Source organism: Gobius niger (assembly GCF_951799975.1).
Source record: "Gobius niger genome assembly, chromosome: 21".
Lineage (NCBI taxonomy): Eukaryota > Metazoa > Chordata > Actinopteri > Gobiiformes > Gobiidae > Gobius > Gobius niger.
In genome coordinates, this window is record NC_136872.1 from 25998475 (window position 1) to 26023434 (window position 24960).

The 24960-nt window shown below is 43.8% G+C and overlaps 1 protein-coding gene across 1 annotated transcript; it reads left to right on the plus strand.

Moving 5' to 3' along the window:
- Nucleotides 1–2076: 2076 nt before the first annotated feature.
- Nucleotides 2077–15730, plus strand: fga (fibrinogen alpha chain; the record flags this gene model as incomplete). Its single annotated transcript, XM_079579741.1, has 8 exons — nt 2077–2160; nt 6004–6099; nt 6167–6350; nt 8056–8201; nt 8281–8379; nt 8470–8631; nt 11347–11950; nt 15087–15730. 8 exons carry the CDS (start codon nt 2077–2079, stop codon nt 15728–15730), a joined length of 2019 nt encoding a protein of 672 aa, XP_079435867.1.
- Between the last annotated feature and the right edge of the window lie 9230 nt (nt 15731–24960).

Consider the following 24960-nt stretch of genomic DNA (forward strand, 5'->3'; position numbering starts at 1 on the left):
AAAAAATTACAAAAAAATTACAAAAAAATTACAAAAAATGGACAAAAATGTGACAAAAATGTGATAAAAAATGACAAAAAATGACAAAAAAATGACAAAAAATGGACAAAAAAATTACAAAAAATGGACAAAAAAATGACAAAAAATTTACTAAAAAAATGACAAAAAAGTGATAAAAATGTGATAAAAAATTGACAAACAATGACACAAATTCGACCAAAAAAAATGACAAAAAAGTGACAAAAATGAGTTGAAAACCCAACAGAAAAATGATGGAGAAAAATAATCTGATGACGTGAGGAAAAAGATCCTCTCGGTTCAGGCGGGAGTTAAGAGGTTAAACCAGTATTTAGCTGTGAACCCCCACATGAACCCACTGCAAAAACGCAGCAAAAGAGTGATTTTTACGTACTGGAAAAGCAACAATAACACAATAAAATAAAGCGACAAGACCACACGAGCGACAAAACACACAACAAAAACACTTGAGAGAAAATTCTGTGATTTTTTATCGACAGAAACAAACTGAGATTTTGTTTGGTTCATATTTTTCCTTTTAAAATGTATTTTTTCCAATGCACTTGTTTCGTAGCCCCCCCTGTAGTACCTGTGAGGTCCTTCAGGGGGCTCCAAAGCATTTCTACAAAACAAGTGCTCAAATGTATGACTTTAACCTCTTAACTCCCACCTGAACGGATCCCATTTTCTCCAGTTTGGCTTTACCCAAATCAAAAAGCTGCTTGGGGAAAAAAGTACCAAAACAGCCACAAAAAATGAGAAGAAAACAAGGATGTGAACGCAACAAAAATGTGACAAAAATTCAACAAAAAAATAACAAAAACTCATAAAAAAATTCACAAAAATTCAACAAAAAAATTACAAAAATTTGACCAAAAAAATAAAAAAGTGACAAAAATGGACGAAAAAATGACAGAAATGTGATTTTAAAAAATAACAAAAAATTGATAAAAATTCAACAAAAAAGTGACAAAAATTCAACAAAAATGTGACAAAAATTCAACAAAAAATTGACAAAAATTCACTAAAAATGGGACAAAAATTCAACGAAAATGTGACAAAAATGTGACAAAAATTCAACAAAAAAATAACAAAAACTCATAAAAAAATTCACAAAAACTTAACAAAAAAATTACAAAAAATCACTAAAAATGTGACAAAAATTCAACAAAAAAATTACAAAAATTTGACAAAAAAAATAAAAAAGTGACAAAAATGGACGAAAAAATGACAGAAATGTGATTTTAAAAAATAACAAAAAATTGATAAAAATTCAACAAAAAATGTGACAAAAATTCAACAAAAAATTGACAAAAATTCACTAAAAATGGGACAAAAATTCAACGAAAATGTGACAAAAATGTGACAAAAATTCAACAAAAATTCAACAAAAATGTGACAAAAATTCAACAAAAATGTGACAAAAATTCAACAAATTGTGACAAAAATTCAACAAAAAAGTGACAAAAACTCAATAAAAATGTGACAAAAATTCAACAAAAATTCAACAAAAACTCAACAAAAAAATGACAAAATTCAACAAAAAAATTACAAAAACTCTAAGCTCTAAACTAAAAAAAAAAACATACAAAAGGTGACACAACACAGCAACAACGCGCCGAAAAAGATCAGTTTTGTGGGTCTTAGCTTTCAAATGAGGTGTTACACAGACCGATATAATGCATTTGGTTCAGGCGGGTAAGAGGTTAAAGCAGTTTTTAAATGTTCAGTCTTTCTAAAATCAAAAAGGCTTCAGGCTCTTTTACAGTTTACACAATCCTCCAGAACAACAGTAAACTTTCACGTAACGTTTCCTTCTCTGTGACTCAGACGTTCCGGCTCGTGTTTGCCCGGGCGCTCGCGTTTGCCCCGGCGCTCGTGTTTGCCCCGGCGCTCGTGTTTGCCCCGGCGCTCGTGTTTGCCCCGGCGCTCGTGTCTCTGTGGGTAAAGGTCCAGCGTGTCCACCTCAGAGCAAACAGACGTCAGGCGGATCGATGAGTCGGGTTTAAACTCAGACTTTCCTCACGAGTCGAGTCAAAGCTGCTCCAGAGTTCAGACATGAGGCTGTTCGTTTTCCTGCTCGCGCTCGCCGCGTCCGCCATCGCCATCGCCGCCGGCACCGGCACCGTCACCAACGCTCCGGTGAGAAACCACACACACACACACACACACACACACACACTAAACATCAGACCTGCAAATGCGCCAGATGGAGTTCACCTCCAAGGGCAAGAAATGGGGAAAGAAAAAAACAAAAAAGTGGGAAAATGTGGGGGAAGTTTCTTGCTTTTAACCCCTTAACTCCCACCTGAACCGAGAGCATTTTCTCCAGTTTGGCTTTACCCCAATCCAAAAGCTTCTGGAAAAAAGCTGTGAAAGTAGTGACGAAACTGAGACGAAAACAATGATGGAAATGTGAGAAAAAAGTGAGAAAACATTGATGAAAAAGTGGCAAAAATGTCACAAAAATGTCACAAGAAATTTACAAAGAATTGACGAAAAAATGACAAAAATTTGATAAAAAATTGACAAAAAATGACAAAAAAATGAAAAAATAAATTGAAGAAAAAATGAAAAAAATGTGACAAAAATTTGATAAAAATTTGACAAAAAATTCAAAAAAAATGATTTAAAAAATTGAAGAAAAAATGACAAAAAAGTGACAAAAAAATTACAAAAAAAAGGCAAAAAAATGACAAAAAAGTTACAAAATGAGTTGAATGCCCAACAAAAAAAATTGTGGAAAAAAAATGTGTTGACGTGAGGAAAAAGATGCTCTCGGTTCAGGCGGGAGTTAAGAGGTGAAGGCGAGACGCTGCAGGTGAACAGGGGATTTTTTATTTATTTAAAGGTATCAATTGTAAACTTCTGCTGTCGGTCACTGGCATCAATATGAAGAAAAAATGTAATGCAAGTTTTCTGTCATTTTATGTCTTCATGTAAAAATAAGCATTATTTCTTCTGGCGATGAAAACTGAATAATGGATTGAGCCAGATTCAAATTTGTGGTTTGATTTTGTTGATATATTAGTTACAAAGACTTTATCAGAGGGGATTTTGGATGCCTCGATTAGTTTTAGAATAAACTGTTTTTTTGTGAAGAAATCTGTAAAAATTTAAATTTCGCCTTGTTTTTTTTTATCATTCAAAAGTCAATATATCAGGCTAGGGATTAGATATTAAAAAATCCCTCTTCCAAATATTGTTCAGTCAGTCGGGGCGACAGAGAGGAATGACAGGAAAATGCCTTTTGAAGAAATGGCCTTTTAAATTGCGATTTCCCATATAAGTCTATGGGGGAACATTCACTCAGTGCAATATTTAAACATGTTATTGTGAAGATTAGGCATAATTTTTATTTCCAGGTGAAAGTTTATATGTTCAGAGACAGATTTGGCCTCAAACCTTAAAACTACTAACACTACTTGCTTGCAGTGTCTCCCCTTAACCTCTTAACTCCCACCTGAACATGCTTTCTCCTGTTCTCCGAATTCTCCAAATCTAAAAGCTTCTTCAAAATAGCCAATATCCAGCAGAAGAGTGACACAAATCCAGCAAAAAAAATGACAAAAACCCAGCAAAAAATGAGCAAAAAAATGACAAAAATCCAGCAAAAAATGAGCAAAAAATGACAAAAATCCAGCAAAAAATGAGCAAAAAATGACAAAAAATGAGCAAAAAAGACAAAAATCCAGCAAAAAAAATGAGCAAAAAATGACAATAATCCAGCAAAAAAGACATAAATCCAGCAAATAAATGAGCAAAAAAAAGACAAAAATCAGCAAAAAAATGAGCAAAAAAAAGACAAAAATCAGCAAAAAAATGAGCAAAAAAAAGACAAAATTCAGCAAAAAAATGAGCAAAAAAAGACAAAAATCCAGCAAAAAAATTAGCAAAAAAATGACAAAAATCCAGCAAAAAAATGACAAAAATCCAGCAAAAGATGAGCAAAAAAATGACAAAAATCCAGCAAAAAATGAGCAAAAAAATGACAAAAATGCATCAAAAAAGTAACAAAAGTGCCATAAAAAAGTGACAAAAACACAATGACGACGACAATGGCGAAGAGGAGAGAATGCGTTTGGTTTTGGCGGGTGAAAAAATGAGTAAAACGTTTGTGACACTAAAGACTCATTACTCTTACAGCTGAAACAAACCCTCAGTGTTTTTCGTGTATGGTTTGAGTCTCGTGTTAAAGCTCTGACCCTCCTCTTTCCGAGGCTAAAACCAGCGAGTAAAAAAAGGGATGAACGCAGCGGCAACACAAGGGAAAACAGGCTGTAAACTTTTAGATTTGGGTAAAGCCAAACTGGGAAAGCAGCTGTTTAAGGCAGTGGTCAGAGGGCGAAACCAAAACAGATCCTAAAGACTTAAACTGTTTATTTATAGGATATTTACCCCATATTATATCAAAATAACTTTATTTAAAACTGAGTCACAAGAACAGAAATAACTGTGTTTTTAAGAAGCAGATTCACAATTAATTGTTTTACACCTTAGGCATGTCTCAACCACATTAGTGCCCTTGTTTTAGATTCTAAATAAAAATATCAATGTGGTCTCAGATATTGTGAGTTTTCTGTCTGGGGTTATTAACCTCTTAAAGGGATATTTCAGGATGTTTGACATAGGGCCTCATTTCCTCGTTATCCAGAATGTTGCTGATTTCTGGAGATGTTTTTTTTTTGTAATTCATGCAATTCTTGTATTTGAGGAGTTTTGTGGCGCTAGGCTAATGCAAGGCTAGTGCATGTCTATGGTATCAGCTAGCCTGCATTAAAAACAGTGTGACCCGCTCCACAGAGCACCTGAGGCAAATCACTTGTAACACCAGACTAACCATATAAACGTCTGTGTCCATAGAGTCATGTCTGGAATATAACTGACCTGAGGGACTATTTTCTAGCAGATCACTCCGCCGCTGTGTAGCTTATACAACCACAAATATAAGTTCTTTTAAATGATTCTATGAACACACAGACATTTATATGGTCAGTCTGGTGTTATAAGTGATTTGCCTCAGTTGCTCTGTGGAGCGGGTCACACTGTTTTTAATGCAGGCTAGCTGATACCATAGACATGCGCTAGCCTAGCATTAGCCTAGCACCACAAAACTCTTCAAACATAAGAACTGCATGAATTACAAAAAAAAAAAATATCTCCAGAAATCAGCAACACTCTGGATAACTAGGAAATTAGGCCCTATGTCAAACATCCTGAAACATCCCTTTAACCCCCGCATTTCCTCCACTTTTTTTTTATTTTATTTTTATTAATATTTAAAACAACATCATATAATGTGGCATGTTTGTGGCAAGAGTTTTTCTGTTCAAGTCAAGAAGAATTAATATAAAATAAAAAAATACAAAACTGGAGCTTTGTTAAGTGGTGACGTCACAGCTCTACTTCCTGGTTCCGCAGATGCGCGAGAAACTACGAAAAAACTCTTTAAAACCACAATCAATATTTGTGAAACTCCACAGAGAGTGACTGAACATACTTATTTCTCAGGCCCATTATCCAAATATGCTGAACCTACTGCTATAAAAGTAATATTTACCAAAATCGGTACTTCCGGTTTAGCGGAGATAAATGCTAACGCTACGCTAAACCAGGAAGTAGTGACTTTCGTAAATAATACTGTTTCAGCAGTAGGTGCGGCATGTTTGGCTAATGGGTCTGAGAAATAAGTAGGTTCAGCCACTCTCTGTAGAGTTTCACAAATAATGATGGTTGTTTTTAAGAGTTTTGTATGTTTTTTTCTCATATTTGCCGGTCTGCTCGGACCCGGGAGCGGAAGTCGTGACGTCACACTTAACAAACGTATAGGCCAGTATAATGCCTTATTTGAAAGCTAAGACCCACTAAACTGTTCTAAATTGATAATTTTCCTGGCCTCACTTCTTTGCTACTTTTTTCAAGAAGCGTTTAGATTTGGGTAAAGCCAGTGTTGGGTTCAGAGGCTGAAGTTTGGTTGTTCTCCAGTTCGATCCCAGAGGAGCTCGTCCCGTCGTCCCCAACACCAGGTCAGAGAAATGTGCCTCAGAGAAGGAGTGGCCGTTCTGCACCGACGACCAGTTCGTGAGTACGAGATTAAAGAGGAAATAAACACATAAAAACATCACGCTCACGCTGTCGTCTGTCCCAGGGCCCCAAGTGTCCGTCCGGCTGCAGGATCCACGGCCTGCTGGAGAAGTTCGACCACGACTTCCTGAAGAGAATCGAGAAGATCCGAAGCCTCCTGGATCAGAACCAGGCCAAGCACCGCAACGCCAACGAGGTCTCCAAGCAGACCCACGACTACCTGAGGGAGAGGCTGACCCTGAGCTCAGGTAAACATGTACACTAGGAACCAACGAGGTCTCAGACCCACGACTACCTGAGGGAGAGGCTGACCCTGAGCTCAGGTAAACATGTACACTAGGAACCAACGAGGTCTCCAAGCAGACCCACGATTACCTGAGGGAGAGGCTGACCCTGAGCTCAGGTAAACATGTACACTAGGAACCAACGAGGTCTCCAAGCAGACCCACGACTACCTGAGGGAGAGGCTGACCCTGAGCTCAGGTAAACATGTACACTAGGAACCAACGAGGTCTCCAAGCAGACCCACGACTACCTGAGGGAGAGGCTGACCCTGAGCTCAGGTAAACATGTACACTAGGAACCAACGAGGCCTCAGACCCACGACTACCTGAGGGAGAGGCTGACCCTGAGCTCAGGTAAACATGTACACTAGGAACCAACGAGGTCTCAGTCCCACGACTACCTGAGGGAGAGGCTGACCCTGAGCTCAGGTAAACATGTACACTAGGAACCAACGAGGTCTCCAAGCAGACCCACGACTACCTGAGGGAGAGGCTGACCCTGAGCTCAGGTAAACATGTACACTAGGAACCAACGAGGTCTCAGACCCACGACTACCTGAGGGAGAGGCTGACCCTGAGCTCAGGTAAACATGTACACTAGGAACCAACGAGGTCTCAGACCCACGACTACCTGAGGGAGGAGCTGACCCTGAGCTCAGGTAAACATGTACACTAGGAACCAACGAGGTCTCAGACCCACGACTACCTGAGGGAGAGGCTGACCCTGAGCTCAGGTAAACATGTACACTAGGAACCAACGAGGTCCCAGACCCACGACTACCTGAGGGAGAGGCTGACCCTGAGCTCAGGTAAACATGTACACTAGGAACCAACGAGGTCTCAGACCCACGACTACCTGAGGGAGAGGCTGACCCTGAGCTCAGGTAAACATGTACACTAGGAACCAACGAGGTCTCAGACCCACGACTACCTGAGGGAGAGGCTGACCCTGAGCTCAGGTAAACATGTACACTAGGAACCAACGAGGTCTCAGACCCACGACTACCTGAGGGAGAGGCTGACCCTGAGCTCAGGTAAACATGTACACTAGGAACCAACGAGGTCTCAGACCCACGACTACCTGAGGGAGAGGCTGACCCTGAGCTCAGGTAAACATGTACACTAGGAACCAACGAGGTCTCAGACCCACGACTACCTGAGGGAGAGGCTGACCCTGAGCTCAGGTAAACATGTACACTAGGAACCAACGAGGTCCCAGACCCACGACTACCTGAGGGAGAGGCTGACCCTGAGCTCAGGTAAACATGTACACTAGGAACCAACGAGGTCTCAGACCCACGACTACCTGAGGGAGAGGCTGACCCTGAGCTCAGGTAAACATGTACACTAGGAACCAACGAGGTCTCAGACCCACGACTACCTGAGGGAGAGGCTGACCCTGAGCTCAGGTAAACATGTACACTAGGAACCAACGAGGCCTCAGACCCACGACTACCTGAGGGAGAGGCTGACCCTGAGCTCAGGTAAACATGTACACTAGGAACCAACGAGGTCTCAGACCCACGACTACCTGAGGGAGGAGCTGACCCTGAGCTCAGGTAAACATGTTCCTCCAGCCTGTGTGACTCCATGAGCCCTGGTGACCTGGGCGTTGTTTAGATCTTCCGGTGGAACTGTTCCTCCAGCCTGTGTTCTGTGTCTGTGGCAGGTTTGGATAATAACTACTACGACATGGCCACGACGCTGAGGCAGAGAATCTCCGAGATGAAGATAAAGATCGACCAACAGCTGCAGGTTCTGGCGGCGCTGAAGGAGCGAGTGCGAGACCAGGTCCAGGACATGCAGAGGCTGGAGGTACAGAAGAAAAGACTCTTTACAATAGTTTCAACAGACATTCCTGAAGAACATTTGTCATTGTGCGTGTGCTCCTCAGGTGGACATCGACATGAAGCTGCGTTCCTGCAAAGGCTCCTGTAAGACCTACCACAGCTTTGAGGTGGACCACGAGGAACACATGGCTCTGGAGAAGCAGGTCAGTTCTTTAACGACATCTGCCCTTTAGAAGACTCCACTCAGCTCCACTCGGAAGATCTGCCCCCTCACAGATGCTGGTGTGTTGCAGATGAACCAGCTGGACACTCTGTCGGGGCAGACGGTGCAGAGCGTGGGAACTCTCCACGTGATGAAGAGCCGCACGCTGAAGGACGCCGTGGTCGACAACGTCTTCAAGTCGTCGCTGGACGTCCAGGCGCAGCCACAGACCACGGAGGACATGTTCCCGGAGGTGAGTCGCGAAGTTCATCCTGACTGAGCTGGAGAAGGTCCCGTGATCATGTGAGCTGGATCAGAGAAACATCAAACCTTCAAGGGACAGGCCACCGTTTCTCCTGAGATATGTCCTCACCTGAGCTTAGAAGAGCTGATACGTACCTGCCTGGTCTTTGTGCCCGTTTGGAGAGGCCAGTGTGTTCCTATGGCTCCAAACGGGCACAAAGGAACACATTGGGAACACATTGGGAGCCATAGGAACACACTGGGAGAGGCCAATGTGTTCCCAATGTGTTCCTATGGCTCCAAACGGGCACAAAGGAACACACTGGCCTCTCCCAATGTGTTCCAATGTGTTCCTATGGCTCCAAATGGGCACAAAGGAACACACTGGCCTCTCCCAATGTGTTCTTATGGCTCCAAACGGGCACAAAGGAACACACTGGCCTCTCCCAATGTGTTCCAATGTGTTCCTATGGCTCCAAACAGGCACAAAGGAACACATTGGGAGAGGCCAGTGTGTTCCTATGGCTCCAAACGGGCACAAAGGAACACACTGGCCACTCCCAATGTGTTCCTATGGCTCCAAATGGGCAAAAAGGAACACACTGGCCTCTCCCAATGTGTTCCAATGTGTTCCTATGGCTCCAAACAGGCACAAAGGAACACATTGGGAGAGGCCAGTGTGTTCCTATGGCTCCAAACGGGCACAAAGGAACACACTGGCCTCTCCCAATGTGTTCCTATGGCTCCAAATGGGCAAAAAGGAACACACTGGCCTCTCCCAATGTGTTCCAATGTGTTCCTATGGCTCCAAACAGGCACAGAGGAACACATTGGGAGAGGCCAGTGTGTTCCTATGGCTCCAAACGGGCACAAAGGAACACACTGGCCACTCCCAATGTGTTCCTATGGCTCCAAATGGGCAAAAAGGAACACACTGGCCTCTCCCAATGTGTTCCAATGTGTTCCTATGGCTCCAAACAGGCACAAAGGAACACATTGGGAGAGGCCAGTGTGTTCCTATGGCTCCAAACGGGCACAAAGGAACACACTGGCCTCTCCCAATGTGTTCCTATGGCTCCAAACGGGTACAAAGGAACACACTGGCCTCTCCCAATGTGTTCCAATGTGTTCCTATGGCTCCAAACGGGCACAAAGGAACACACCGGCCTCTCCCAATGTGTTCCTATGGCTCCACACGGGCACAAAGGAACACACTGGCCTCTCCCAATGTGTTCCAATGTGTTCCTATGGCTCCAAACGGGCACAAAGGAACACATTGGCCTCTCCCAATGTGTTCCTATGGCTCCAAACGGGCACAAAGGAACACACTGGCCTCTCCCAATGTGTTCCTATGGCTCCAAACAGGCACAAAGGAACACACTGGGAGAGGCCAAATGCTAACAACATCTTTGGTTGTTTTGCGTGACTGAGTGCACACACAAAGACCAGACAGGTACACATCAACTCGTCTAAGCTCAGGTAAGAACATGTCTCAGTCTGGAAGAACGGTGGCCTGTTCCTGTAAGGAGACTGAGCTGGTGCCTGAATCTCATTTTTATTTTTCAACCCATACTCTGAAAAAAATGGAGGAAAAATATTTAAAGAAAAAAAGAAGAAAAATTTGGATTTTATTTTTTTAAATGTGAAAAATGTGGTAAAAATCTGAAAAAATAAAAAATTGAGGAAAAATGTTTTTTATTACCGATAAATGTGAGAAAAAATATTGTGGGAAAAGAAAAATGTAAGAAAAAATAGGAAAAAATGCTGACAAAATTAGGGGGGAAAAAGCCTGAAAAACAAAACAAAAAATGAAATAAAATTTAGGAAAAGTGTAAAAAAAATAATTATTGAGGAAAATGCAGGGAAAAAAATAATTTTATTGATTTTATTGATTTATTGATATGAAGAAAAAAAGAAGAAAAATGTGGATTTTATTTTTTTTAAATGTGGGAAAATGTGGGAAAATGTTGACAAAATTGGGGGGAAAAGCAAAAAAAAAAAGTGGTAAAAATCAGGAAAAAAAAACAAAACAAAATTGAGGAAAAATCTGGAAAAAATGTTGACAAAATTGGGGGGAAAAAAGTGTAAAAATAACAAAAAATTAAGTAAAATTTAGGAAAAGTGTAAAAAAAAAAATTATTGAGGAAAATGCGGGACCTAATTTTATTTTTCAACCCCCAAGAAAAAAAAAGAAGAAAAATTTGGATTTTACTTTTTAAAATGTGGAAAAGGTGGGAAAATATTGACAAAATTGGGGGGAAAAGCAAAAAAAAAAAGTGGTAAAAATCTGGAAAAAAAAAAAAAAAAAAAATTGAGGAAAAATCTGGAAAAAATGTTGACCTTTTTTTTTATTACCTAGAAAAAATATTGTGGGAAAAAAAAAAGTTTAGACAAAGTAGGGAAAAATGTTGACAAAATTGGGGGAAAAAAGCGTAAAAATAAAAATGAAATAGGAATAGTGTAGAAAAAAATGCAGGAAAAAAATTAATATGGACGAAAATGTGGGAAAAGTTGACTGAAATTGATAAAAAAAAAATAATGGTTAGCTTTAGGACAGTTTTTGTTTCATGTGGATCGGTCCAGCCATTAGAGATATTTCAAACTGTGTCCTTTCACCTTTCCAATCGTTTTAGTCTCAGAAATATGACTTTGACTCATTACTTCAAGAGTGGGCGGAGCTTGACGTCCGCTTTTCCTGTAAACATTGACTTCCCGTTTGTTTCAGGTGAACACCATGCAGCTGTTCCTGGAAGTGGAAGGCTCCAGCTCGTCTCCCGCCACCATCTCCAAAGTCCCAGGTACTTCCCTCTCTCCAGACTCCGACTCCGGCCACGGCTCCCTCCCCGGCTCCTCCGGCTCCTCCTCCGGCTCCTCCCACACGTCCCTCACGGAGCTGGGCGGGTCGGACCCCTTCGATTTCGGCGGCGGCTTCAACGCGGGCGTCACCACCAAGAGCGTGTCGTGCACCAAGCGCGTGCGCACGGTGGTGGTGGACAGCGGCGACGGCCCGGTGCAGAAGATGGAGGAGTACATGGAGGGCGGGCCCGAGTGCCAGGCGTTCAGCAAGGGCGGCGGCGGCGGCGGGATGGGGGCGCTGTTCCCCTCCTTCACCGGCTCCTCCGGCACCAAGACCGTCAGCTTCACGTCCAGCTCCAAAGGCAGCCTCGGAGACTCCAAGACCAGCTTCTCCGTCGACCCGTTCGCAGGCGACCCGGGCATGGACCTGGGCGCCTTCCTGACCGACAACGCCGACGACGACACGCCCGACTTCCACGCGCGCAGCGTGAAGAGCGCCCGTGTCGAGCGCCAGGCCGACTACGTGGGCAAAGGTACCGCGGAGACGGAGTAACGGCCAACCACGTGGAGAGCTGAGAATCTGAGGACCAGAAAACAAACAGGCATTAAAAGTCGCTCTAACCCCATAACCCCCACTTCAACCCATTCAGCTTCATCCAAATCAGTGTTCATTTTGACAACATATTTTATTTTAGTTTTAGTCTTAGTCTTTTGACTAAAATGTAGTTTAAGGGGAGACACTACGGGCAAAACTCAATTTTTTCAGTTTTCAGGTTTTGGGCTAAATTGGTCTCTGAACATACAAGCTTTCACCCGGAAACCAAAAATATGCCTAATCTTCACAATAACATGTTTAAATATTGCGCTGATTCAATGTTCCCCCATAGACTTATATGGGAGAACACAATTTCAAGGGCCTTTTTCTCCAAACACATGTTTCTGTCATTGTGGCGATACTATGTCCACGTCAGTCGGACCTAAAGACGTCACATTTTACAGCCTTGGACTGAACAATATTTGGAAGGTTTTTTCAGAGGATTTTTTATTATTTAATCCCTTAAGCCCCATTTATTGAGTTTAATGTCAAAAAACAAGGCGAGAATTAAATTTTTACGAATTTTTCCACTAAAAAACAGCTTATTTTAAAACTAAACAAGAAATCCTAAATCCGCTCTGAGAAAGTCTTGGTGACTCATTCATCACATAAAATGACATTCGAATGTAGCTCTATCCATTATTCAGATTTCGTCGCCGAAAAGATGGGAAATTTGGGGCATTTTTAGGCATAAAACACCTTGTTCTGATATGAAAAGATAAAATGACATAAAAATGTATTTTTTTCTCACATTTATGCCAGTGATCGACAGCAAAAGCTTCAAATTGATATCTGTGAATATACATTATTTCCCTGTTCACCTGCAGTGTCTCGCCTTAATTTTAGTCAAAAAAAACTAAAAATTAAGACTCAATATTTTAGTCGACGAAATTAACACTGATCCAAATCTAAGGGGAAATAGTTGTGCTAAAAAAGACCTTCAATGCCATTACAAATCAACCTCTTAACCCCGACTTTAACTGAGCACATTTTGACCCAAACCTCAAAACTTCTGGAAAAAAAGTGAGACGTGAATGTGGATGAAAACACAGGCAGAAAAAGCGACATTAACGAGATTAAAAACTTGACAAAAAAGATGAAAAAGTGACAACAATGCGAGGAACAATCTTGGATCCAGTGTTAATTTTGACATATTTTAATTTAGTTTCAGATGTAATTCGATTTTAGTCTAGTTTTAGTCGACTAAAATTGCAAGTAAATTTAGTCGACTAAATTTAAGACGAATTTAGTCGACTTTACATTGATAATATTCATCATAATCATGTTTAATGTTGTTCCTCTGCTTCATGTTTCTGCTCCACATGAACAAAGCTCAGAGCTGATCCTTTAAACATGATCTGAGGCTCTTTCAGACGCTCAATAGAAGTTTGGATGATTTTAGTCTCTCCTTTTACTTTTTATTTAGTCTGATTTTAGTCGACTCAAATATCTGGACATTTTAGTCACAGTTTTAGTCTCATGAGAAACTTTTAATGTAGTTTTAGTCCAGTTTTAGTCGTCAAAAATATCACTTTGACTGAAATTAAGACTCAATATTTTGGTCGACGAAATGAACACTGATCCAAATCTAAGGGGAAATAGTTAAAAAAGACCTTCAATGCCATTACAAAGCATAGAATCAACCCCTAAACCCCCACTTTAACTGAGCACATTTTGACCCAAAAGCCTCTGGAAAAAAGTGAACGAGACGTGAATGTGGATGAAAACACAGGCAGAAAAAGCGACAAAAAAGCGACAAAATGCAACATTAACGAGATAAAAACTTGACAAAAAAAGACGACAACAATGCGAGGAACAATCTCGGATCAGTTTTGCGAGTCCTCGTTTTCAAATGTGCTCGGTTCAGGCGGGAGTCACGAGGTCCATCCCGCTCCTGCTAGCTTTAGCGTACTGATGCTAGCCGCGGTATTTTGCGCCGCGATCTAAAATACATTAGCGGAGGTTAAAACAAACTTAGCGGTTGGATTCTCCAGGTTCTTAGCTTCAAAATGAGGTACAGCATGTCCACGTTCTGTTGGATTTAGTCGGAGAAATGTGTGTTTTGAAAGCGGGGATTGAATGTTTGTGTGGGATTGAGCTACACGGTGACGCGGGAAGCTAGCCTCACTGTGGATGAAACGTGAAGGTTCTGTCCGTCAGATTCTCAGCTCTGCATCGACGAAAACAAAGCTCGGTTTGTGTCGGACTTGAGCCGCCGAATGCACCGAAATACGAAGTGAACGGAGACGTTTTGGCTTCATGATTTTATGTTTTTATTGTGATTCTGTTAAATCAGTTTAACCCCTTAACTCCCGCCTGAACCGAGCACATTTTCTCCAGCTTTACCCCAATCCAAAAGCTTCTGGAAAAAAGGTGTGAAAAGTAACAAAGCTGAGACGAAAACAGGGATGAAAATGTGAAAAAGTGACAAAAAATGGACAAAAAAAAAGGACAAAAATTTGATAAAAAAGTGAGAAAAATGTGACGAAAAATTTAGAAAAATGGACGAAAAAGTAATACAAATTTGACAAAAAAATATGAATAATTTGACGAAAAAGTGACAAAAAAATGACAAAAAAGTCACGAAAATTTGACAAAAATGAGATGACTGCCCAACAAAAAAAGTGATGAAAAAAAATCTGATGATGTGAGGAAAAAGATCAATTTAGTTTTGTAGATCTTAGCTTTCAAATGAGGCGTTACACTGGCCTACAGGATTTGGGTAAAGCTGAACTGGAGAAAATGCTCTCGGCTCAGGCGGGAGTTAAGAGGTTAAATCATAAAAGAATGTTTCCTGGTGGAGGTGGAGGCAGAGAACCCTTTAATTAGCACTAGCAAAGTCAAGCAAACACCGACTACATGAAGCAGCCTCAGCAACAATGAGCTGTCGCCCATCGTAGCATCGTAGCATGCTAACCTAGCTTTTAGCCCCGCCTCCTAACGCTCGCCTCTCTCCGCAGACTGCGTCGCTGTAGAGTGACTAAGCCCCGCCTCCTAACGCTCGCCTCTCTCCGCAGAGTAGTCCGCTGTAGAGTGACTAAGCCCCGCCTCCTAACGCTCGCCTCTCTCCGCAGACTGCGTCGCGGCGCTGCAGTTCCACCTGAGCGGAGAGTCGAACGGCGTGTTTAAGATCCGGCCGTCCCCGTCGGCGCCCGCAGTGAGCGTGTACTGCCAGCAGGAGGGGCTGATGGGCGGCTGGCTGTTAGCGCAGCAGCGCGAGAGCGGCGCCCTGAGCTTTAACCGCAGCTGGGCGGAGTACCGCGCCGGCTTCGGCGCCGTGGACGCGCGCGGCCAGGGCGAGTTCTGGCTCGGGAACGAGAACCTCCACCTGCTGACCAATCAGGGCGAGACCATGCTGCGGGTGGAGCTGACGGACTGGGAAGGGGGCGTGGCCGGCGCGGAGTACACGGTGAGAGTGGGCTCGGAGGCGGAGGGATACGCGCTGCAGGTGTCGGGGTACGCGGGCGACGCGGGCGACGCTCTGGCGCCGCAGAGCGGGAGGAAGTTCAGCGCCTTCGACAGAGGCGAGGCCGGGTGCGCGATGGCGGCCGGCGGCGGCTGGTGGTTCGATCAGTGCGAGGCCGCGGCCAATCTGAACGGAGTCTATCACAAAGCGGCGCAGGCGACGGGGCGCGGGGGCGTGGCCTGGTCCACCTACAAACCGCCGGGATACAGCCTGAAGAGGACGCGCATGTTCCTGCGCAGCGCCGCCTTTTAGAGGAAAAACATCACACGAGACTCCTCCCCTTTAAGGGAGACTCCTCCCCTTTAAGGGAGACTCCTCCCCTTTAAGGCCAGACTCCTCCCCTTTAAGGAGAGACTCCTCACCTTTAAGGTGAGACTCCTCCCCTTTAAGGTGAGACTCCTCACCTTTAAGGTGAGACTCCTCCCCTTTAAGGTGAGACTCCTCACCTTTAAGGTGAGACTCCTCGCCTTTAAGGAGAGACTCCTCCCCTTTAAGGAGAGACTCCTCCCCTTTAAGGAGAGATTCCTCCCCTTTAAGGGAGACTCCTCCCCTTTAAGGCCAGACTCCTCCCCTTTAAGGAGAGACTCCTCACCTTTAAGGTGAGACTCCTCCCCTTTAAGGTGAGACTCCTCACCTTTAAGGTGAGACTCCTCGCCTTTAAGGAGAGACTCCTCCCCTTTAAGGAGAGACTCCTCACCTTTAAGGAGAGACTCCTCTCCTTTAAGGAGAGACTCCTCCCCTTTAAGGAGAGACTCCTCACCTTTAAGGGAGACTCCTCCCCTTTAAGGCCAGACTCCTCCCCTTTAAGGAGAGACTCCTCACCTTTAAGGAGAGACTCCTCACCTTTAAGGAGAGACTCCTCCCCTTTAAGGAGAGACTCCTCACCTTTAAGGTGAGACTCCTCGCCTTTAAGGAGAGACTCCTCCCCTTTAAGGAGAGACTCCTCCCCTTTAAGGAGAGACTCCTCACCTTTAAGGAGAGACTCCTCACCTTTAAGGAGAGACTCCTCTCCTTTAAGGAGAGACTCCTCCCCTTTAAGGAGAGACTCCTCACCTTTAAGGGAGACTCCTCTCCTTTAAGGAGAGACTCCTCTCCTTTAAGGAGAGACTCCTCCCCTCTAAGGAGAGACTCCTCACCTTTAAGGAGAGACTCCTCCCCATCTGCACTTCACAGACTCCGCTCAAACACATCTGGACGGTTTCTCCATGACTCTGTCTCAGGTTAAATCAGTTCAGCCCTAAAGCTTAAAGCTGAACACTTGGTCTCTTGTGTAAACCTGCTCCTCCTCCGTCCGGGACATGATCCACTTTGTTGTTGGTTTGTTTCCTAACTGTTTCTGTGGAAATGTTTGTAAAACCCTGACCTGATGTCGATGTTTGTTGTTAAACCTGAACTCTGGACTCGATCAATAAAAACTCTCTGTTCACTTCACCGCCGCCTCTTCTCTGTTTGTCCTTCACAAATCAACAAACTCTGGAACTCATTAAGCCAATATCAGACACACTTTCACCAGAGGGTTTCAGGAACTCAAGACAAGACTTACATTCAAGCTAAAAATCATTAAAACATCTTCATTTAGTTGGAATAAGATTGTTGGATTTGGGCTCAAAAAGAACATTCAACATGTTTCGTCGCCTGTGATAGAAAATGATTATAATGAAACTTAAAGATTAACTTGAGCCCAAACCAGGTCAGATCCAGGTCTACATTTTAAACCATTCCTTTTAACCTGAAATATCTTGCGCTAAACGACTTCCCGATCTGAGTCTTTGCTTAGTAACTTTAAAGTGTGTATCTGGGTCAAACAGAACAAGCTGCTGCCAGGGCGGTGACCTTTTGACCTTTTGTGACTGAGCGTGGGTGAGATGTTTGTGGGTCCGACAGTCGCTGGATGAAGCTGGTGTTTGCAGAGCGTTGACCTGACCGCGGCTCTGTCTCTGTCCACAGTGTGTCTGAGGCTGAGCCAACATGGCCGCCGGTCGCAGGGGCCGCACGCCGCCAGGAAACGGGACGACTGCGAGGAGAAGAAGCCCCTCCCCCTGTGCAGCGACCGCGACTCGGTAAAAACGAACTCACGCGAGGCTGAGAGGACGAGGCTGAGGCTCCCATGTTCGTCTGGGATTGATCAAACATGGGCATTATGGGTAAATTCACTGCTAACCCTGGGGCTCAGACAGCGCCCCCTGGATCAGCCCCTGGCTCTGACGCACAGCCACTTAAAGGCTCATTCATGCTTCACAAGGAAGCACGGTGGCACAGTGGTTAGTGGTCACGCCTCACAGCTCCAAGGTCCCGGTGTAACAGGCCAGAGTATACCCCCATCTGGACTACACCCGGGGTTAAAGGGGCCCAGGCCGTAATATACCCCGGGGTATATTATGGCCTAGGCTATTTCCTATTTACCCCAGGCTACAATCCAGTGTGGCGCGATCATTAACACGCACTGTCCCGACCAAATAGAGCAAATAAACATGTGAAAAGTTAGAGGGGTATATTCTGGCCCAGGAGGTATAGTCTAGCCTAGGCTATTTTATACCCCGGGTTTAATATGGGCGGGGGTTATGTGACAAAGTGGGTTTGTCCCATTGTGTGTGTTTGTTATTTTTTGTTTTTTGTTTCGTTTGCAATATCCACCAGCCAACAATAACCTCAGATTCATGTTTAAGTTAATAATTATCCATTTACAACTTTGTTTATTCATTTACTCAAATTTACCTGTACCACCTGGTGAGAAAGGAAGGGGCGTGGTCTTTGTCGGCCATTTTAAAAACCTCAGGCTGAACCATGTGGAAGGGCGGAAATCAGGAATGGTACCTACCGGTGGGAGGTCCTTTCCCATTAGGGGAGGTATAAAAGCTGACTGCTGTAGTCATGGGGGCCATTTTGTATCTGTGTGTCAGAAGTTCTGTTTGCGTGAGCAATAAATGTCTGGGGAGAACTCTAACTTTGTTAAGTTTGCCTGCCCATTTCAACCCCTCGTGGCAGCTTCCTCACAGGTTAATCTGGCCTGTTACACCGGGTTCGATTCCCACCTGGACGGGGCCTTTCTGTGGGGTTGCATGTTCTCCCCGTGTCTGCGTAGGTTAGTGGTAAAAACATGTGCAATAGGTGAACCCTCCAGCCAGGTGTTTCTGACCATCAGCCTGGAGCTCACTGCCCCCCACTGGTCACCCGGACACCCTGGAGCTCACTGCCCCCACTGGTCACCCGGACACCCTGGAGCTCACTGTCCCCCACTGGTCACCCGGACACCCTGGAGCTCACTGCCCCCCACTGGTCACCCGGACACTGAGGACGGATCAAATGCAGAGAACTCATTCCTCTACAGAGATTCATGAAGTTTAACTTACTTCACAAGATGTTCTTGCACCCGGAGCTGCAAGAACAAAATGAAGTCACTTTTGCCTTGTCATCAATTACAAACTGTTTCCACAGCAACAAGACAAAAGTGACTTCATTTTGTTCTTGCACCCAGTGTTAATTTTGACAACATATTTTAATTTAGTTTTAGTCTTAGTCTTTTGACGAAAATGTAATTCCATTTTAGTCTAGTTTTAGTCAAAAAAATATCTTCAATTTTAGTCTAGTTTTAGTCGACTAAAATTGCAAGTAATTTTAGTCGACTAAATTTAAGACTAATTTAGTCGACTTTTCGTTGATAATATTCATTCTAATCATATTTAATCTTGTTCCTCTGCTTCATGTTTCTGCTCCACATGAACAAAGCTCAGAGCTGATCCTTTGGCAGAGAATTTACATGATCTGAGGCTCTTTCAGACGCTCAACAGAAGTTTGGATGATTTTAGTCTCTCCTTTTCATTTTTATTGAGTCTTATTTTAGTCGACTAAAATATCTGGACATTTTAGTCATAGTTTTAGTCTCATGAAAAACTTTTAATTTAGTTTTAGTCCAATTTTAGTCGTCAAAAATAACACTTTGACTAAAATTAAGACTCAATATTTTAGTCGACGAAATTAACACTGCTTGCACCCTGAGCTGCAAGAACAAAATGAAGTCACTTTTGCCTTGTCGCCAAGTCATAAGTTGCAAAGTGACTTCATTTTGTTCTTGCAGCTCCGGGTGTGAAGTATGAACGAGCCTAAAGTAAACCAGCCTGAGCTCCGCTCTAAAGCTACGAGGCTCCGCTCCTGGAGGACACTGACTCTGTGTAAGAACAGTTGACCTCCAAAAGGCTGTAGAGCTCGATCCTCAGCACCTTTAGGACCTGAAGGAGCCTGAAGGAACCTGAGGGAACCTGAAGGAGCCTGAAGGAGCCTGAAGGAGCCTGAAGGACCAGGCCTCAGAGCTCCTCCCCCTGGACCATCCTGTGTGTCTGACTGGTTTCTCCCCGAGGTGCAGGAGTCGCGGTGTCCGTCGGGCTGCCGGCTCCAGGGCCTGATCCAGGAGCAGGAGGCCTCAGTGGAGAAGAAGCTCCGATCCGTCTGTAAAACGTCCAAAACGATCCGAGACGCAGCGGAGAGGACGATGGCCACGACGGCTCGAGTTTACCACCGGAACCGAGACGCCATCGCCAGCCAATCCGGTGAGGGCGAGCTCCGCGTACACAGTTCTGTCCAGTGTCTTCTGATGTCTGGAGAACGATCTCTCGTCCACAGAGCTGCAGCTGAAGTTTGCAGACGGCGCCGGAGCTTTGGCGAGAAACCTGACGTTACTGCGGAAACGGTCGGAGAGTCTGGAGACGCAGATGACGGAGCTGAGACGGGAAGTCCAGAAGCAGCTGGACGAGCTTCTGCGGACGGAGGTGAGGCGGACCAAGAGCTAACTCCAGCTCCTCTTTTTAGCTCCTCCTCAGCTCCTCTTCAGCCTCTCTTTAGCTCCTCTTCTGCACCTCTTTAGCTCCTCTTTAGCTCCTCTTTAGCTCCTCTTTAGCTCCTCCTCAGCTCCTCCTCAGCCTCTCTTTAGCTCCTCTTTAGCTCCTCCTCTTTAGCCTCTCTTTAGCTCCTCTTTAGCTCCTCTTTAGCCTCTCTTTAGCTCCTCTTTAGCTCCTCTTTAGCCTCTCTTTAGCTCCTCTTTAGCTCCTCTTTAGCTCCTCTTCAGCCTCTCTCCAGCTCCTCTTCAGCTCCTCTTCAGCCTCTCTTTAGCTCCTCTTTAGCTCCTCTTCAGCCTCTCTTTAGCTCCTCTTCAGCTCCTCTTTAGCTCCTCTTCAGCTCCTCTTCAGCTCCTCTTTAGCTCCTCTTTAGCTCCTCTTTAGCCTCTCTTTAGCTCCTCTTCAGCCTCTCTTTAGCTCCTCTTTAGCCTCTCTTTAGCTCCTCTTCAGCCTCTCTTTAGCTCCTCTTCAGCCTCTCTTTAGCTCCTCTTCAGCTCCTCTTTAGCTCCTCTTTAGCTCCTCTTCAGCTCCTCTTTAGCTCCTCTTTAGCTCCTCTTCAGTCTCTCTTTAGTTCCTCTTTAGCTCCTCTTTAGCTCCTCTTTAGCTCCTCTTCAGTCTCTCTTTAGCTCCTCTTTAGCTCCTCTTTAGCTCCTCTTTAGCTCCTCTTTAGCTCCTCTTCAGTCTCTCTTTAGCTCCTCTTTAGCTCCTCTTTTGCTCCTCTTTAGCTCCTCTTTAGCTCCTCTTCAGCCTCTCTTTAGCTCCTCTTCAGCTCCTCTTTAGCTCCTCTTTAGCTCCTCTTTAGCTCCTCTTCAGCTCATCTTTAGCTCCTCTTTAGCTCCTCTTCAGCCTCTCTTTAGCTCCTCTTTAGCTCCTCTTTAGCTCCTCCTCAGCTCCTCCTCAGCTCCTCTTCAGCCTCTCTTTAGCTCCTCTTTAGCTCCTCTTTAGCTCCTCTTCAGCTCCTCTTTAGCTCCTCCTCAGCCTCTCTTTAGCTCCTCTTTAGCTCCTCCTCAGCTCCTCAGCCTCTCTTTAGCTCCTCTTTAGCTCCTCCTCAGCCTCTCTTCAGCTCCTCCTCAGCCTCTCTTTAGCTCCTCTTTAGCTCCTCCTCAGCTCCTCCTCAGCCTCTCTTTAGCTCCTCTTTAGCTCCTCTTTAGCTCCTCTTTAGCCTCTCTCTAGCTCCTCTTTAGCTCCTCCTCAGCTCCTCCTCAGCCTCTCTTCCTCGTGTTCCTCTCAGGTGGAGGTATCTCAGACTCTCCGCTCCTGTCTGGGCTCCTGTCGTTCCGCTCACCCGATCCGCTCGTCTCCCGAGGACTTCTCCGAGCTCCGATCTCACCTCGATCACACTTCCCCCTCGTCGCGGAGACGCCACATCGGAAACGACGTCCCCGAGATCCGCGCGGCGCCCGCGGACTTCGGGCCGGACCAGGTCCCCGTCTACAAAACCATCCGAGCGGTTCTGAGCGAAGGCCTGGACCTGCTGGAAGACCTGAGGCCGCCGAGACTCCAGCTCCACGAGCGCTCGGAGTCAGACTGAGCTCAAGACGAGAACTACCTCAGCGTTTAGACTGCAAATAAAACCATCTCAGGACCTTCTGAAGGAGATAAACACTGTCAGGACCTTCTGTACGAGACCAACACTGTCAGGACCTTCTGTAGGAGACCAACACTGTCAGGACCTTCTGTACGAGACCAACACTGTCAGGACTCATTCATAAGAACTCTTTTCAAAGTGAAGTTTACAGACACAGTGAATGTACAAACTGTCTGATCTCAGTCTCACTAAATGATTGATCATCTCAATAAAACAAATACTTAAGTTTCTGTGTTTTTGTTATTTTTATTGCAAAGAATCAACACAGAGTGGATGTGGTCCCGACACAGGCGGCGTCTCCGTCCCACGAGGAAAAGAACAAACATCAACATTTTGTTCTGACCAGACGAGGAAACATTTGTGATTTTTACAGCTCAAACTGAAGTTCGAGCATTTACCCTGAAAAGGTATTTCTATGGGACAAATATCACCGTTTCCGTGGCGTTATGAGGCTCAGGGGGGAGGAGCTTATACGGGCGATGGGGGAGGTCTGTGGGAGGAGCTGGGGGTGTTGGAGAGTATATGAGTGGCTGTAATAAATATATTTACACCATGGTCTGGGTGATACTGGATTCTGATTGGCTGGTGCATTATTTTGGTGTAACCGCACACGTAGTCCGGTAGTTAAATCACTGGGATGTCACTCCGCTGTGGCGTCGCCATAGCAACGCCTGGCACAGCTGAATCAGATAAAGGCGTAATTAGTGACTGACAGGAACGTATGAGATGGATTTAGTGTTTGCTAAATGTTTGTAGAGGAGAGTGAGCAGCTAGGTTAGCTACTGTTAATAACATATGAGCTTTACATTTCTATTGGAAACGGTTAAGGCTGTTCATCATTTTCAGACGTACATAAAATGATCCTGCATTGAAGCATATTTGTCTGGATTAGTAAAGTCAAACATAAAAGTTTGAGTTGGGGGGGCCCAGGTGTGAGCGACTCCACCGCAGCTGTTTCTTCAGGTTAACCCCTGAACTCCCGCCTGAACCGAGCACATTTTCTCCAGCTCGGCTTTACCCCAATCCAAAAGCTTCTGGAAAAAAAGGTGTGAAAATAGCGACAGAACTGAGGCGAAAACAAGGATGAAGATGTGACGAAAATGTGACAAAAAAATGACAAAAAAAGTGACAAAAAATGACAAAAAAAGACAAAAAATTACAAACAAAATGACAAAAAAATGACAAAAAATGACAAAAAATGACAAAAAAAGACAAAAAATGACAAAAAAAAGACAAAAAAAGACAAAAAAAAGACAAAAAAAGACAAAAAAAGACAAAAAAAAGACAAAAAACAACAAAAAACAACAAAAAATGACAAAAAAAGACAAAAAATGACTAAAAAAGACCAAAAAAAAGACAAAAAAACGACAAAAAACAACAAAAAACGACAAAAAAAGACAAAAAAGACAAAAAATGACAAAAAAAGACAAAAAAAGACAAAAAAAAGACAAAAAAAGACAAAAATGTGACAAAAAACGACAAAAAAGTGACAAAAAAAGACAAAAAATTACAAAAAAAATTACAAAAAATGACAAAAAACGACAAAAAAAGACAAAAAAAGACAAAAAAAGACACAAAAAAGACAAAAATGTGACAAAAAATGACAAAAAATGACAAAAAACGACAAAAAAAGACAAAAAATTACAAAAAAAATGAAAAAAATGTGACAAAAAAAGACAAAAAAAAGACAAAAAAAAGACAAAAAAAAGACAAAAAACAACAAAAAACGACAAAAAACGACAAAAAAGACAAAAAAAAAGACCAAAAACGACAAAAAAAGACATAAATGACAAAAAAATGACAAAAAAGGCAAAAAACGACAAAAAACGACAAAAAAGACAAAGACAAATAATGTGACAAAAAAAAAGGTAAATAACTGGTGCCCACGAGTGCCGCATATCGGTGTTTCCTTCCAGGGAAAAGTGTTTCCGGGTTAGTCCTGTTGTGTTGTGATTCTGTGCTGATGTTGTGTCGTTGAGCCTGACTGAGATCCTCGTAATAGCTGCGGAGAATGACTCGCTCTGAGACCAGCCTTCAGTGACCGGCTAATAACCCACACAAAATAGTCCCGTAGTCTGGCAGATTTAGTGACTTTAGTCAATGAAAAACACACTTATTATAAATGTTAGGTTTGTGGGACCCTGGTATAAGCGGATTAAACAACGAGGAGCCGCGTTAGACGTTATAATGCAGGAGGAACAACACTGTGTCGGGCATTAGAACCGTCTAATGCGGCTCCGAGTTGTTTAATCCTTAGATAAATTATAAAACACAGATTATCAAAAACACCCCCCCGCCCCGGGCCAGTACACCCCCAGGAGCCTCTAGCTCCACACAAACATTCAAAGGAAACTCTTTTACTGTAACTGTGAACTATAAACATCACAAATGTTTCCTCCTGATCAGAAGAACCACAGATCATCCTGAGTGTGACTGTAAAGTGTGATGATGTGACAGTGATTGTTTTTAATGGGAGTCAAAAACATAAAAACTAAAACGATCCAAACCGAAGCTGTGACTGATCTGTGTGAAAATGTTCTTACGGTAAAAGCCCGACTCCAAACAGAAGCTACAAAGAAAGGAATCGTGGTATAATCGGCGTGTGATGAACTCTGGAGGGAAAAGAGGCGTGAGGATAAACCCTGAGGACGAGGCGGCGCCGAGACTTTGCATCATTTGTTTATTTGTGTGAAACAGAAAGGCGAGCGTCGCTGAGGAGTGACGTTCCTCTTCTTGCCAGACTGTGGCTCAAACAAAGCCTGTTTTCCTTCATGTCTGTTCATCCAGGCCTGGGAACCTTTGGAGAGCACTAGTTTCTCATAGGACCGGTCAGAGAAGGAACCACATCCGGGTCATGGGAGCGAAACAGCATTTCTGCAAATCGAGGCTGAAACTTTGATGAATCTTCTAATGTAAGTTGAGTTGTGCTCAAATGAAATAAATAATATTAATGTAACATAGAACACGCTGTGGTGTGACAAATATCATGAACAAATTACCAAAAAATGTGAATATAAGCAGAAAAAAAGGGAAAGAGGAAGTAAAGTTTAAAAAATAAGGTTTTA